Genomic DNA, 13,722 nt, shown 5'->3' on the forward strand with positions numbered 1-13,722 from the left:
TCTGCAGACCCCACACAAAAGGGCTTCAGAAAATCAGCTCCTGTGCACGTCTCTTCTCCCCTCAGAAGCAGAGCTACCCAATAGAAGTAAAACACAAGCCACTATAGTCATTTTAAATATTTCAGTAGCCCCAGGAAGAAAGCAAAACCAGGTGAAATTAATCTTAATCATTTATTTTATCCAATATATCTGAAATATTATCACTTCGACACGTAATTCATATAAAACATTATTAATGAGATATTTTACATCCCTTTTTTTGTTGTTGTTCTTCAAAATCCAGGGTGTGCTTTACACTTACAGCACATGTCAATTCAGACTTGACGTGTTTCAAGTGCTCAGCAGCCACTGTAGTGGAGGAAAAATTCTCTTTCCTACTCCCCTCCTAGGTTCTCTGGCTGGGGCTCTGTAAATCAGACTGACAAAAACAGATTAAGAAGAGAAAAACAAAGAGAAGTGTGTTAGCATGCACATCACACGTACACAGGGGAGAGGAATGACTCAAAGGGGTGGTTAGAACTTGGGCTTAGATAGCATCCTAGCAAAGGGACAATGCATTTTTAGAGAAGTGACAAGACAAAGGAAAGGGACTTTGAGTTTCTAGGGTCGGAAATTGTGGGAAGGCAAATATCTGGGGAACTAATGTGAATAAAGGCTAGTTGTTAAAGTTTGTTATGTAGATTCCTCTGGTGCCGCCTCCAGGCTGATAAGGGTCTAGAGTTGTCTCCACTGATTTGCTCCTGTCCTTCCTTGTATAGAGGGGAAGGGAACACCTTGTAAGTTTATGTCCTGCTTTGAGGCGAATTGGGGGAGGCGGTAGAGAACTTTTTGTACCTGCTTCTTCTCAATTGCCTTCACCTCAAAATCATCCTTATGGCAAAGTGGCATATTTTAGGGTGGCATATTCTGCTACTGTACACCACATGTGGCTATCTAGTGGCCTCTGTAATGGCAGCACAGGTCTAAAATGCCTACCCCCAACCCACACATTTGCCCTGGGCCTGACACTCCGGACCTTCTTGGGCTCTAGGGTGAGGCCAATTCTGTGTGTTCTCCCACAGTGCTTTGGCCTCCTGGGAGTGAATGGAGCTGGGAAAACAACCACATTCAAGATGCTCACTGGGGACACTACAGTGACCTCAGGCGATGCCACTGTAGCAGGCAAGAGGTGAGTGTCTTGCTCATCCTGTCTCAGGATATCTCTGAAAGTTTTGGGCCATGTCCCATCCCAGCATAGGGAGAATGAGCATCAGACCCTGTGTCTGAGGGTGACTCTGAGAGCGTGAAAGATCTGTGCTGAAGAGTAGACCTCCCAGCAAGCATGGTCCAAAAAGTCCAAGACAGAGACCCTCTGGAAAATTGAATTGAACTGTGATTGTTAAGAGATTCCTCTGTTAACGTGGATTCTTGGAAAGTTCTGGGAAGCACTAAGACAGTGGTTCTTACTTTTTGGGGGCTCATGGACTCCTTTGAGTATCTGATGAACACTTGAACTTCTTCCTATAAAAATACACCATTGCCCACTATTACCCCACTCCACACATTTTGGCAAAGAGTTTCAGGCCATTTACTGAGCCCTGAAACACATTTATGGTTTATGGAAGGACCCCTGGGTCCCGGGTTAAGAACCCGTGTGTTGAAGCATCATTTCTCTGGGTCAAGTTTCTAGATAGGGGTTGCTTCAAGGGCCCTTGAGGACCTTAATCTGCATTGACTATCTCTGTGCTGATGCTTGGCTTTGCTAGGCCAAGGAACCTTTATAAAAGGAAAACTGGCATATGCCCTTGGATTCTGGAGTGGGCCTACTGCTCTCTGTAATAATGTGTGAATAAATAGACTGCTCCTCTATGGGACAGGATGGAGAACATGAGCTCACACCTCTTTCCAGGATGCTCCTTTAACACCAAAGCTCACACATTAGATGTGCCCAGAGAAACCCTCTGCCCTGGTTTATAAGTGGAGTTAGGCACTGCTGACGTCTGCCCAGCATCTGCCTGACTGGGGCCTCCTTCCCTCACCTGAGAGCCATCCTCAACAAGGCCCAATACCCATGAGGCAGGGGGAGTCTTGAGCCTACTTCACAGGCTTGGACAGAATGAATTTGATTCTCTGGCCTTCCCCAACCATCCCTGTTTGGTCTAGAGCATTGGGACTAGCAGGGGTGCAGCAAGGTCGCCGCTTAGCCTACAACCAAGCAAATGACTTCATGATGGTAACAAAAGGAGTCTTGGGAGATCAGAGGGTGGAGGGCAGGGGGATGTAATAGGATTTGCCATGAGACATCAAGTCTGATGCCCAGAAGGTAAAACTAAGATGGAAACTAAAAAGAAACTATAGGTTCAAGACACAGGATTGGGGTTCTCTGGTGGGGCAGCTCCTGTGAATTTGGCAAAGTACCCTCCTTGCTTCCCTGGGTGGTGTTAATTGGTCCAGCCATAGCTGAAGTCATTTTTGTCATAGTGAGGGACTGCTTGACCTCTCTCTGTCCCCTCCTATTACATCCATCCTTTATTCATAGATCCTAGGGTATAAGGGGAGGGGGAAGAGATTAGACCAGCCTATGGACAGTTTATTTTTTCATCAAGGCAATATATTTTCTAGTGAGGGAGAATATGTTAGTCAAAGGGAGTTGATAGAACTTAATTCACTTCATCTCTTCTCTCTGGGAGCCTCTTGCTCTGGGTGTTGATCTGATTGGTTCCTCTTTCATTGACCGTATCTCTGCCAGTAAATACAGACGGAGAAGTTTACTTCCATTGGGAAGGATGCATCTTCTCTGGCTACTTCCCAAATGTCTGAAAGAGATCAAAAACCACTGATCATGTTCTTAAACCTGATCTTCCCTTGGTTTTTAAACTCACATATGAGGTGATCCAATCAAAACCAAAGCTGACTTTGGATAACAGGTGTTCAATTTATCCTAGACAGGGAAACTGAGGAGGATCTGACTGGATTCAAAGCTCAGAACTCCTGAAGTTCATCGGTTTCTAACCAAAGGCCCCTGCTTTCATTCCTAAATGTTGTACACATTTCTGAAACAAAGTGGGAAAAGAGAAGAGGCAGCTCTCTTATCCCATTGGCAGAAGCTTCTCCAGGCCCAGCTCTCAGGCACCTCCACCTATGAAGGAAACTTACTAATTGCTTTTTCTTTTTGCAGTATTTTAACCAATATTTCTGACGTGCATCAAAGTATGGGCTACTGTCCTCAGTTTGATGCAATTGATGACCTGCTCACAGGGCGAGAACATCTGTATCTTTATGCCCGGCTTCGAGGTGTACCAGCAGAGAAAATCGAGAAGGTAAAAAATGGTTTGTAATGGCCACTCAGGAGTTTGGTAAACCATAAGCCTGTTTCATGAGAGTGCATTTATTTAGATTTGGGAAAGCTGGAACATGCTATCCATTCGTTCTTTCAACAAATGCTTACTGAGGGTCTACTATGTTTCAGGTACTGTTCTAGAAGATGGGGTATAGCAAAGAACAAAACAAGAAATCCCTGCCCTAGTATATAACCAAATGATATATACATTTACCCTTCGATCCAGCAATCCCTCTTCTGGGAATTTACCTTGAAGATAAACCTCCCACAGAACAAAATGCACATGCACAACGTTATTCATTGTATTTGTAGTCACAAAATATTGGAAATTACCTAAATGTTCAGGCATAGGAGATTGATTGAATAATTTATGGAACATATACACGATAAAGTCTTATGCAACTGTAAAACAAACAAAAAAAAGAACAAGGAAAATCTCTGGGAACTGATATGGAATTATTTTCCAAGAGATATTGTTAAGTGAAAAAAACAAAGTGCAAAAGAGCACATGTAGAATGCTGCTTTTTAATGTAAGAAAGTGGGAAAAATAAGAAAGCATCCATATGTCTGCTTACCTTTACATATAGAAAGTTGGAAGGATAAACCTGGAAACAATGAATTTGGTGATCAACAAGAGGGAAATGGGAAGGAATAACACTTCTCTCAGGATATCACTTCATATAGTTTTGACTTTTGGAAGCATATTAATGTTCTACATATTCAAAAAATAAAAGTAAATCAATAAGAATAGGAAGGGGGTAAAAATGAAAACAAAAAGAAAATCCTAACCACTGAAAGAAAACTGAAACAAATTAATCCAATTTTATTCAAATAAATATTACACAGAAGGGGAAGAAAAGAACTAATAAAAATAACTAATGACACAGTATTTGACTATATATCCTCAGTCTTGGGCAGGTAGAACAGAGGCAAAGATCTACAAACAAATTCTGAGCTCTTGTTGGCCAATATTTTTTATAGTGGCATGGGCAAAGCAATTCTGAAATAATTTTAGGTGTGTTATAGGACTAAGTAAATGAATAAATGTGTTAATGAGGTTAGGAACCAGAGTCCTCACTGTGGATGAAGGGACATGCAAATATGGAAAGCAATAAAGCTGAAAAGAACCCTGTGGGATGGATTGAAATTGGAGATCTCACTGTGAACTCATGAAACATTTGTATGCATGTGTTTGTACATGCGTGTATATGTGTTCATGGATATTGCACATAGGCATGGATATGTACGTGTGTATGTTTGTGTATGCATATAAGTGTCCTCTGAAAGGGCCAAGAAGCAAAAATATCCTAGTGGCAATGAGCACACTTAGTGCCCAGATTTTGTTCTCTAATATTATTCCCCACCCAAAGGAACCGTGACTCCTCAGATAAATGACAGATTTCAGGGCTGGATCATCATAGGCATAAAATGAGCCTGGAACATCTTATTATGCCAGAAAGTTAAAAAGTGCTTTTAAAAAAATGGTGGGAGCATATCACAAGAACACAGGAGCCATCTTGAAGGGGCTCCCAGTGACCAAATATGGGACAATTTGAGCATCAAAATAATTAAATACCATGATAAATTATAAAACATTGGGAGAAAAGTAGGAATTCACAAGTCCATTCTGTTAAATAGATAAACAGGAGAGAAGGGAGTGTTCTTGCTTACAGTCAAATGCTGAGACCCAACTGTTTAGTATGGAGGACGTTCTAGAATTGGAAAATCATTTTGCAATGACCATAGTAAAGATTGGATTGCATAAGAATCATCAATGGTTGCTAAATCTAGGGGAAACTTTTTATAAGAAGCAAGATATTTGTATGGTTTAAAATTATCTTCTACAAATTGCTTATTGGTTTCAATGGAGAAGCATAATAATAATTTTATAATGGAGAAATTAGACAAAAACTTAACTGGATGATCAAAATTAACTGACCCACTAGGGGCAGATGGCCATCTCATGCCCCTAGATGTGACACCCTAAGAAGGACACAGCTTTACCTATGGAATATTCTGATTGGAAATGTATAACTTGAATCTTAGGGGGAAACATCAGACAGACTCCAAAGGAAGAACATTCGATTAAAAAAAAATTCAGGAACTGTATTCTTCAAGAGTATCAAAGTCATAAATGACAAAGAAAGGCTGTGGAAATGTTCCTGGTCACAAGAGGCCAAGTAGACACAGTGACTGAATAAGGGACACTAGACCGCATCTGGGACTGGAGAGAAATAATGGGATGAAGAACGTTATTGGACCAGTTGACAAAACTGAACTGTGAAGAGTAGATTAGATTAAAATATTATAACAATGTTAAATTTCTTGACACTGATACCTGTACTGTGGTTATGTAAGAGAATATCCCTATTCTTAGGAAATATACACTGAAGTATTTAGGAGAGAAAGACCATGATGTAGAACTTACTCTCAAATGGATCTGAAAAAATGTGTATGTGTATAAGAGAGGGAGAGAGAAAGAAGTTTGTGAGTGTTCTTTGTACTACTCTATTTCTTACGTGTTTCTGTAAGTTTGAAACTATCTCCAAAGAAAAAGTTAAAAATGGAGCTTACATTATAGTGGGAGGAATAGACGATAATTAGATAACGAAGTAAAAAACACACAGTACAATTGAGAGTGAAAAGTCCTTGAGGGAGAAAAAGAGCAGAGAAGAATTGTTGGGGTGGGGTTTGCATGTGTAGGTAGGGTGGTCCAGGGCAGACCTCACAGAGGAGGTGACTCCTGAGTGAAGACAAAAGGAGCTGAAAGAGGGAGCCAGCAGTGTGGATGTCTAGGGAAAGAACATTCCAGGCAGAGGTACAAGTGCAGAAGTCAGCAGCATTGTAGGCTTGTCTCCAATGACTTCCCTAGTTTTGCTCCTGTGCACGCGTGTGCACATGCACACACACACACACGCTCACACCTATGGTTCCCTGTTGAGTCCCCTCAAAGCACTGTTATAATCTGTGATTATTCTGTTTATTTTGGTTGTCTGTCACTGCCCCCACCGTCTGTGAGTACAAGGTCACTGGTTATGTGCATCATTATTCTCCAGTGCCTAGTACAGCGCCTGGCTCATAGTGGGTGCTCAATAAGTATGCATGTGATGTACAAGACCTCAAATGTGACCCTGTTCAGGGATGAAATCAAGGGGACCCACGATCTTTTCAAATAGACCCTAGAACTCTTCCTCTTCCCCTCCCAGCATAGTCCTGGACACTGGGCTAGAAGCACTGCCTTGCTCTTTGTAAAGCTGAAGGCCAGTTCTCAGGGGGCTGCACCCACCGGGTGCTGAGCTGACCAAGGCACACCGAGATCTAAGGCACACAGTGGACAGGAGATACCTGGTCCCTGAAGCATGTTCCAGAGAACATGAGCCAGCAGGTGGCCCTGCTGCAGCCTAGCTGGGTCTGTCATCCTGGATGTGGGAAATCTGGGAACCCAAGACTTTGAATCGGTGGAGGTTTGGGGTGTTTGCTTGTTTGTCTTTCTCAAATGGGATTCCTTTCTCTCCCCTAGGTTGCAAAGTGGTGTATTCAGAGCCTGGGCCTGTCTCTCTACGCAGACCGCCTGGTCGGCACCTACAGTGGGGGCAATAAGCGCAAACTCTCCACAGCCATTGCCCTGATAGGCTGCCCACCGCTGGTGCTGCTGGTGAGGGGCACTGCGACCTGTGGGGACAGGCGGGCCCAAGGGCTTGAACGGGGAGCTGCATCTCTGTGGCTGGGTTGGCAGATTTGGAAAATGCAGCCAACTGTTGTTGTCTGGGCTGCCCCCTATACTGCTCGTTTTGAGTGATTCAGCCCATTGTTCTTCACAGCTCTTGGGGGAAACTGGAGTCATAGCACATGCTCACTCTGAGTTCCTGGGAAGTCTCTTGTGGGGCCACAGGCCCACAGCAGAATGTTCAACCCCTCTACGGAAATGTCAGTGTTGGGTCAGAAATTACTACTGCCTGAGGAGGTCTGTTCAGGATCTGAAGAGGACAGGAACGTTGGCCTGGATCAAAGGCTCATGTGACTCTCACAGGAGCCAGGCCAGGCTGGAGGCCCCAGGTGCCCTGGGTTTATGAAGGCATGGGTTGCAGGACTTGGAGGGAACCAGAAAAGTCATCTGAGCTATCTCCTGGCCTCCTTGCAAACATAGGTGTAGGAGTTTTTTTTTTTTTCTTTTTTAAGGTAATTCTACCATTGTCTTCATTAACCTTAATCCATTTATGGGCTGAAATGAGTCTAGAGATGTGCATGTTGTGTCTTTACTCTCCTGGTCCACCTCCTGCCTTCTGTACCCTGTACTGGGTACCCTGGGTCTCACCCCACTGGGAGTGACTTTGAGCAGCATCTGCCATAAAGCAGAGCTGCTTGGAGGGAGTCAGCCAAGGAGGGTGCAGTAGCCAGGAGAGGCCGGCTCCAAGCCCTGCCCCTGCCCCCTCTGCCTCCCCACAGGATGAGCCCACCACAGGCATGGACCCCCAGGCACGCCGCATGCTGTGGAACACCATCGTGAGCATCATCCGAGAAGGGAGGGCTGTGGTCCTCACATCCCACAGGCAAGAGATTCCCAGGGACTGGGGTGGAGCCGGTGGCAGGCAGGAGTCCTCCACAGCCCTCACTCTCTGTACTGCCCACAGCATGGAAGAATGTGAGGCCCTGTGTACCCGGCTGGCCATCATGGTGAAGGGCTCCTTTCAGTGTCTGGGCACTATTCAGCACCTCAAGTACAAGTAAGGAGATGTGGGGGGTTGGGGGGGCCCTTTATTACCTTCCTGGGAGAGGGGTCAACCAGGCCCTGTGCTCTCTGCTGACACTTGGGAGTGTCCTGCTGCCCTCCCACGAGCAGAAGCAGATGGTAGCCGGGCCTCATTCTGCAGCAGCAGATGGAAAACTCTGTTGTGCTGAAAGAAACTCCTTTATATTGGGCTAATTGCCCAATTGTGGTTGAAGGCTCTCCAAGTCTCCAGATGGGGGTTTCTTATTGGGATGTATGCAGAGCCTGGCTGGGATAAGGAAGGGTCACCACCATTGCCTCATTATCCCACCACTTATCCCAACGGATCCAGGACCAATGACCTATTTGATTAGAGTCCACAACCAACATAGGAATGATAAGGGGTCCAAACAGCCTGAGAGTCAGTTTTCCTTTCTGGCATGCTGTATGCTTTTGAGTTTGAGAAATGACCAGTATTATACAACAAACCAGCAATTCCAGTAGTCTTCAGTAAGATTATCCTGTCCCCCTAAGTTGTAAACAATGCATTATTAATAATAGTTTGTGTGTCAAAGCTATCAGTTAAAACAAGATTATGATAATAATGCCACCCTCCCTTGCAATCTGATATGCTTTATAAATTAGGAAATGTTTTATGGTTATCACTCATTTATTTAACAAACACTTTTTGAGAGTCCAGAATGTAGAAGTCACCATGCTAGTTGGCAAAAGGAACAGCACATAACCCACCTTGTCTATATCAAGATGCTTAATCTTGAGGGGCCCATGGGAGGGTGGTGCATAGTACACAGCATCCTTCATATGCATCAGAGCAGATAAATGATGGAGAGAAAGGTCCAGCAGATTAGCTGTGTTTGGGTATTTGACCCCTGGTTTTTTTTTTTTAATTACAGTTTTTTTTTTTTAAAGATTTTATTCTTTCCTTTTTCTCCCCAAAGCCCCCCGGTACATAGTTGTATATTCTTAGTTGTGGGTCCTTTTAGTTGTGGCATGTGGGACGCCGCCTCAGTGTGGTTTGATGAGCAGTGCCATGTCCGCACCCAGGATTCGAACTGACGAAACACTGGGCCACCTGCAGCGGAGGGCGCGAACTTAACCACTCGGCCACGGGGCCAGCCCCTGACCCCTGATTTCTTTAGTAACTACAGCTCGGACACTGCACAGATATCTAGGGGGACTTTAGCATGTGAGGTCACCAGACCTGTGTCAGCAACTCCTTGTGTCCAACTGCTGGAGACGTGGATGTTCCCTACTCCCTTCCCTCTCTTTTCTCAATATCCCAATGGTAGAGCAGGGGAGAGGGGAGAACTCCCCACATGCAGGGACAGTCAATATTCCAGAGCTGAAAGGTAAAGGAATTTTATCGTAGGGGGAACATCCCTTGATCAAGGAGGAAGCATCGAAAGAAATTGCAACTGACACAGTATACCCTGACATAAGTGTATAGGGACGCCAGCAGGCCGTGCACACACTCTCTGGAGGACCATTCTTCATCCACCTGCAGGTGACCAGCTCACCTGGTGAGAAGGGGAGAGAAGCACTGATGACCCTGGCCCTGACAGCTCCATTTGTTCTGGAAGCTTCCACAGGGAAGTGCTGCCTTCCCAAGCTTTACTACCAACTGGCCAGTCTCTTAAGGTCTCTTTCTATGACTGAGTAAGCACTGGCCCAACACACCATCAGGACACCTTCTCCCTAGGCTAAAACCGCCTTTGACTTCAGCAAATATTTAAAGGGAAAGGAGCAGGGAACATCCATGTTGGACACAGGAAGCTATGACACAGGTCTGGTGACCCACTTCACCACACAGACATTTGTTGTTGTTAGTGCCGTCGAGTTTATTCTGACTCCTAGCAACCCTGTGTACAGCAGGGCGGAACCCTGCCAGTCTTTTTGCGCCATCCTCTCACCTTCCGGTGCTATACCAGCCAATGCTCCACTGCTATTCATAGGGTTTTCATGGCCAATTTTTCTAGAAGTGGGTGGCCAGTTCCTTCTTCCTAGTCTGTCTTAGTCTGGAAGCTCTGCTGAAACCTATCCACCATGGGTGGACGTTGAAATCCCAGTGGCATAACTTTCAGCATCACGGCAGCACTCAGCCACCACAGTAGGACAAACAACAGATGGTATAATAACTGACAGATGGGTGGTGGTGTTCCCTGATTGGAAATGAACCTGGGCCGCAGTGGTGAGAGTGCTGAATCTTAACTGCTAGACCATCAGCACTGGCTCCCCAGGCACTTAGACTGCCAAAAACTAGTATCAAACTATTTCTTCAGGAACTATTGTGGGTTTCTTTCTCCTAGTCTTTTTCCTTTTTAAAGGTATGCTTTTTAGTGAGGAAGATTGGCCCTGAGCTAACATCTGTTGCCGATCTTCCTCTTTTGTTCTCCCCACAGCCCTAGTACATAGTTGTGTATCCTAGTTGTAAGTCATTCTAGTTCTTCTATGTGGGATGCTGCCACAGCATGTCTTGAAGAGCCATGTGTGGTCTGCACCCAGGATCTGAACTGGTGTACCCTGGGCCAGCAAAACAGAGCACAAACTTAACCACTCGGCCGTGGGGCCGGCCCCCTTTCTCCTAGTTTTAAACATGCACATGAGGTCTATAGTATGGGCCTTTAATCCCCAATATTTTGATGAGTCTATTCCTTATTTCTGGATTGCCTTAGACCCAACTACTAACAGGCCTATACCCCGCACTGCCGTTTGCATCCCCTAGGTTTGGAGATGGCTACATTGTCACCATGAAAATCAAATCCCCTAAGGACGACTTGCTTCCCGACCTGAATCCCGTCGAACAGTTCTTCCAGGGGAACTTCCCGGGCAGCGTGCAGAGGGAGAGGCACTACAACATGCTCCAGTTCCAGGTCTCCTCCTCCTCCCTGGCCAGGATCTTCCGGCTGCTCCTCTCCCACAAGGAGAGCCTGCTCATCGAGGAGTACTCGGTCACGCAGACCACGCTGGACCAGGCGAGTCATCTGAGGGGCACCACGTGCAGAGGCGGAGCTGTGCAGACTGGGCTGAACGCCCAGCCTGAGCTGGAATCCACATGACATGCCTGATTTTTAACCCTGTTGTCCCTCTGTCCGTTAGGGTAAAACTTGGTGTATCAGAAATTGTTTTTTAACAGTATTTTAGTCATTGGCAAACCTCATTGACTTTACATCATCCTTCCCCACTACACTATGATTTCATTTCATCCTTCCTGGTTTGAGGTGGTGCCTTTTTACTCTTTTCAAATCAACTTTACTGATGCTTAATTTACATACAATAAAATGCAGCCATTTAAAGTGTACAATTCAGGGCCAGCCCAGTGGCACAGTGGTTAAGTTCACATGCTCCACTTCAGTGGCCTGGGGTTGCCGATTCGAATCCCAGGCACGGACCTATCCACTGCTTGTCAAACCATGCTGTGGCAGGTGTCACACGTATAAAGTAGAGGAAGATGGGCATAGATGTTATCTCAGGGCCTATCTTCCTCAGCAAAAAGAGGAGGATTGGCAGCAGATGTTAGCTCAGGGCTGATCTTCCTCAAAAAATAAAATAAAATAAGAAATAAAGAGCATTAAAATAAATACATTAAAATAATAAAGTGTACAATTTGGTGAGGTTTGGAAAATGTGTGTGCCATTTGTCAGGTTTTTTATTTTTATTTATTTTTTTAAGATTGGCACCTGTGCTATCTGTTGCCAATCTTTTTTTTCTCCTTCTTCTTTTTCTCCCCAAAGCCCCCCAGTACATAGTTGTACATTCTAGTTGTGAGTGCCTCTGGTTGTGCTATGTGGGATGCTGCCTCAGCATGGCCTGATGAGTGGTGCCATGTCCACACCCAGGATCCAAACCGGCAAAACCCTGGGCCACCGAAGTGGAATGAATGAACTTAACCACTCGGCCAGATGGCCGGCCCCTGTCAGGTTTTTTAGTGTGATAACTTTTTTTATTGTAGTAAAATATATAGAACAGAATTAATCATTTTTAAGTGTACAATTTAGTGGCATTAAGTACATTCATACTGTTGTGCAACCATCACCACTATCTATCTCCAGAAATTATTCATCTCTCGAATGTAATGTCCTCAAGGTTCATCCGCCTTGTGGCATGTGTTGGAATAGCCTTCTTTTAAATGCTGAGTAATACTCCATTGTGTGTGTATGCCCCCTTTTGCTTATCCATTCATCCATTTAGACATTTAGTTTTTCCGGGGGTTATTTGTTGTTGCTGTTTGTTTGTTTGTTGTAAATAAACATCCTTAAAGAACGTTCAGTAAAGCAGGGAAATAGGCAAGTCTCCATGTCCCCTTGGAGGAACTGGCTCACCAGCACCTTCTTGTCAGCCATAGCAGATGAAGTCAGGAGCGGGAGGCACGGTCACACTGCACCTGAATAAGGAACAGAAAAGAGAAGAGATCAGATTCTTGTTTTGCTTTGTTTCTAGTTTCTTCTGAGGAGGTTTAGGAGGACACTGCTAGCTGAGAATCTGCCTTGCTTTGTTAACCCCAAACCCTGGTGCCCCAAGTCCCTTGAATCCTCCCACAAGAACTCCTTTGGCTTAGCTCAGAATTCTAAGAAACAAGCCCTATTCAGGGACCTGGTGGCCGGGCTTCCTCAGGTGGGCCAGCCTCCCCTCCTATAGAACATAAGCTGCTCCAGCAGGGCTGTGGAAAAGAGAAAGCGGAGTGGGTAGGTGGGTGCAGGGTACCATTTTTCTGGAAACATCTACCTACTTGCTCTTCTCTTCCCTCCAGGTATTTGTGAACTTTGCTAAACAGCAGACTGAAACTCACGATGTCCCTTTGCACCCTCGAGCTGCTGGAGCCAGCCAACAAGCCAAGGTACCCCTGCCACTTTTTCACAGTTGACTGCTTGAGGTGGATCCTCAGCTCAGGGACAGTCCACTGGGCCTCAGGGGCCCCAAGGCCCAGATATGCCTCCTGCAGGGAGCCCCACCCTACCACATCCCCACAATGTCCCCACCATATACCAACCACGTCCCTGCCACTCCCCACAAGTTCTGTCCTGAAGGACTTTTCAATCAGTAATTGTGTGAGTTCCTTTTATAATCAGGAAGCCACTGGGATGGTATGAGAGAGCATTTTGAACTTTCTCACATGTTTTTGCTTACAGAGAAAAGCTTGGATTTTGTAAATAAGCAGGGAAGATAGGAGAGAATATTAAAACGTTTGGTTGTTGGGATACTTGACATCTATGTCTGGTCATATGATTGAGTTTCAAAGGAAGGTGATTAACTGGCACTCCTTTTCAGTGGTGGGCACATTTGATTAGAGCAAGGATTATCACCTATTTTAGGAAGAGGGCTCTTTGTTCTTTATAAAAATATCAAGATGATGGAGGAGGAAGCAATAGATAACTGTGACAACACTTTGGTGCTTCCAGGTTCCTGCACTGGCATGGTTCCCCCCATAAGAAGCACGCCCACCCCTTCCGAGTTCCCCAGAAAGAGGGAGAGAAAGAGAGAAAGTACTGGAGGAAGCTCCAGGATCCAGAACCCCTTGGCTTAAGCCTAGGATTTTAAAGGGATGAATTAACTCAGCTATTCTCGCCAGACTCAGCTGGAGAGTAAATCAAATAAAATTAAAGCATTTTTCCAATAAGCAAAGATGTGCAAAACCTTTCCCTTAAAATTCTCATTCCTCCCACCAGTTTCTTAATTG

General features: G+C 45.1%; 1 protein-coding gene and 2 long non-coding RNA genes across 3 annotated transcripts in view; 1 reads left to right on the plus strand and 2 right to left on the minus strand.

The window, feature by feature from the left end:
* ABCA4 (ATP binding cassette subfamily A member 4) overlaps positions 1–13,722 on the plus strand; it is a 130,644-nt gene that overhangs the window by 114,452 nt on the left and 2,470 nt on the right. The window contains exons 43-49 of the mRNA XM_005610408.4: positions 1,062–1,168; positions 3,158–3,299; positions 6,840–6,974; positions 7,766–7,869; positions 7,951–8,043; positions 10,771–11,020; positions 12,796–12,882. Of these exons, the coding sequence (XP_005610465.3) occupies positions 1,062–1,168; positions 3,158–3,299; positions 6,840–6,974; positions 7,766–7,869; positions 7,951–8,043; positions 10,771–11,020; positions 12,796–12,882 (918 nt within the window). The remainder of the gene's footprint in view (positions 1–1,061; positions 1,169–3,157; positions 3,300–6,839; positions 6,975–7,765; positions 7,870–7,950; positions 8,044–10,770; positions 11,021–12,795; positions 12,883–13,722) is intronic.
* On the minus strand, positions 158–10,974 carry LOC106783225 (uncharacterized). Its single transcript, XR_001380886.3, has 3 exons — positions 10,835–10,974; positions 2,649–2,795; positions 158–418 (listed from the first exon to the last, which is right to left on the minus strand). It is a non-coding gene; the product is annotated as an uncharacterized lncRNA (long non-coding RNA).
* Positions 12,297–13,722, minus strand: part of LOC138924334 (uncharacterized) — a 28,478-nt gene continuing 27,052 nt past the window's right edge. Inside the window, exon 3 of the long non-coding RNA XR_011439344.1 lies at positions 12,297–12,429. This is a non-coding gene — a long non-coding RNA (uncharacterized lncRNA). The remainder of the gene's footprint in view (positions 12,430–13,722) is intronic.

The sequence above is a fragment of the Equus caballus genome, chromosome 5 (assembly GCF_041296265.1).
Source record: "Equus caballus isolate H_3958 breed thoroughbred chromosome 5, TB-T2T, whole genome shotgun sequence".
NCBI lineage: Eukaryota > Metazoa > Chordata > Mammalia > Perissodactyla > Equidae > Equus > Equus caballus.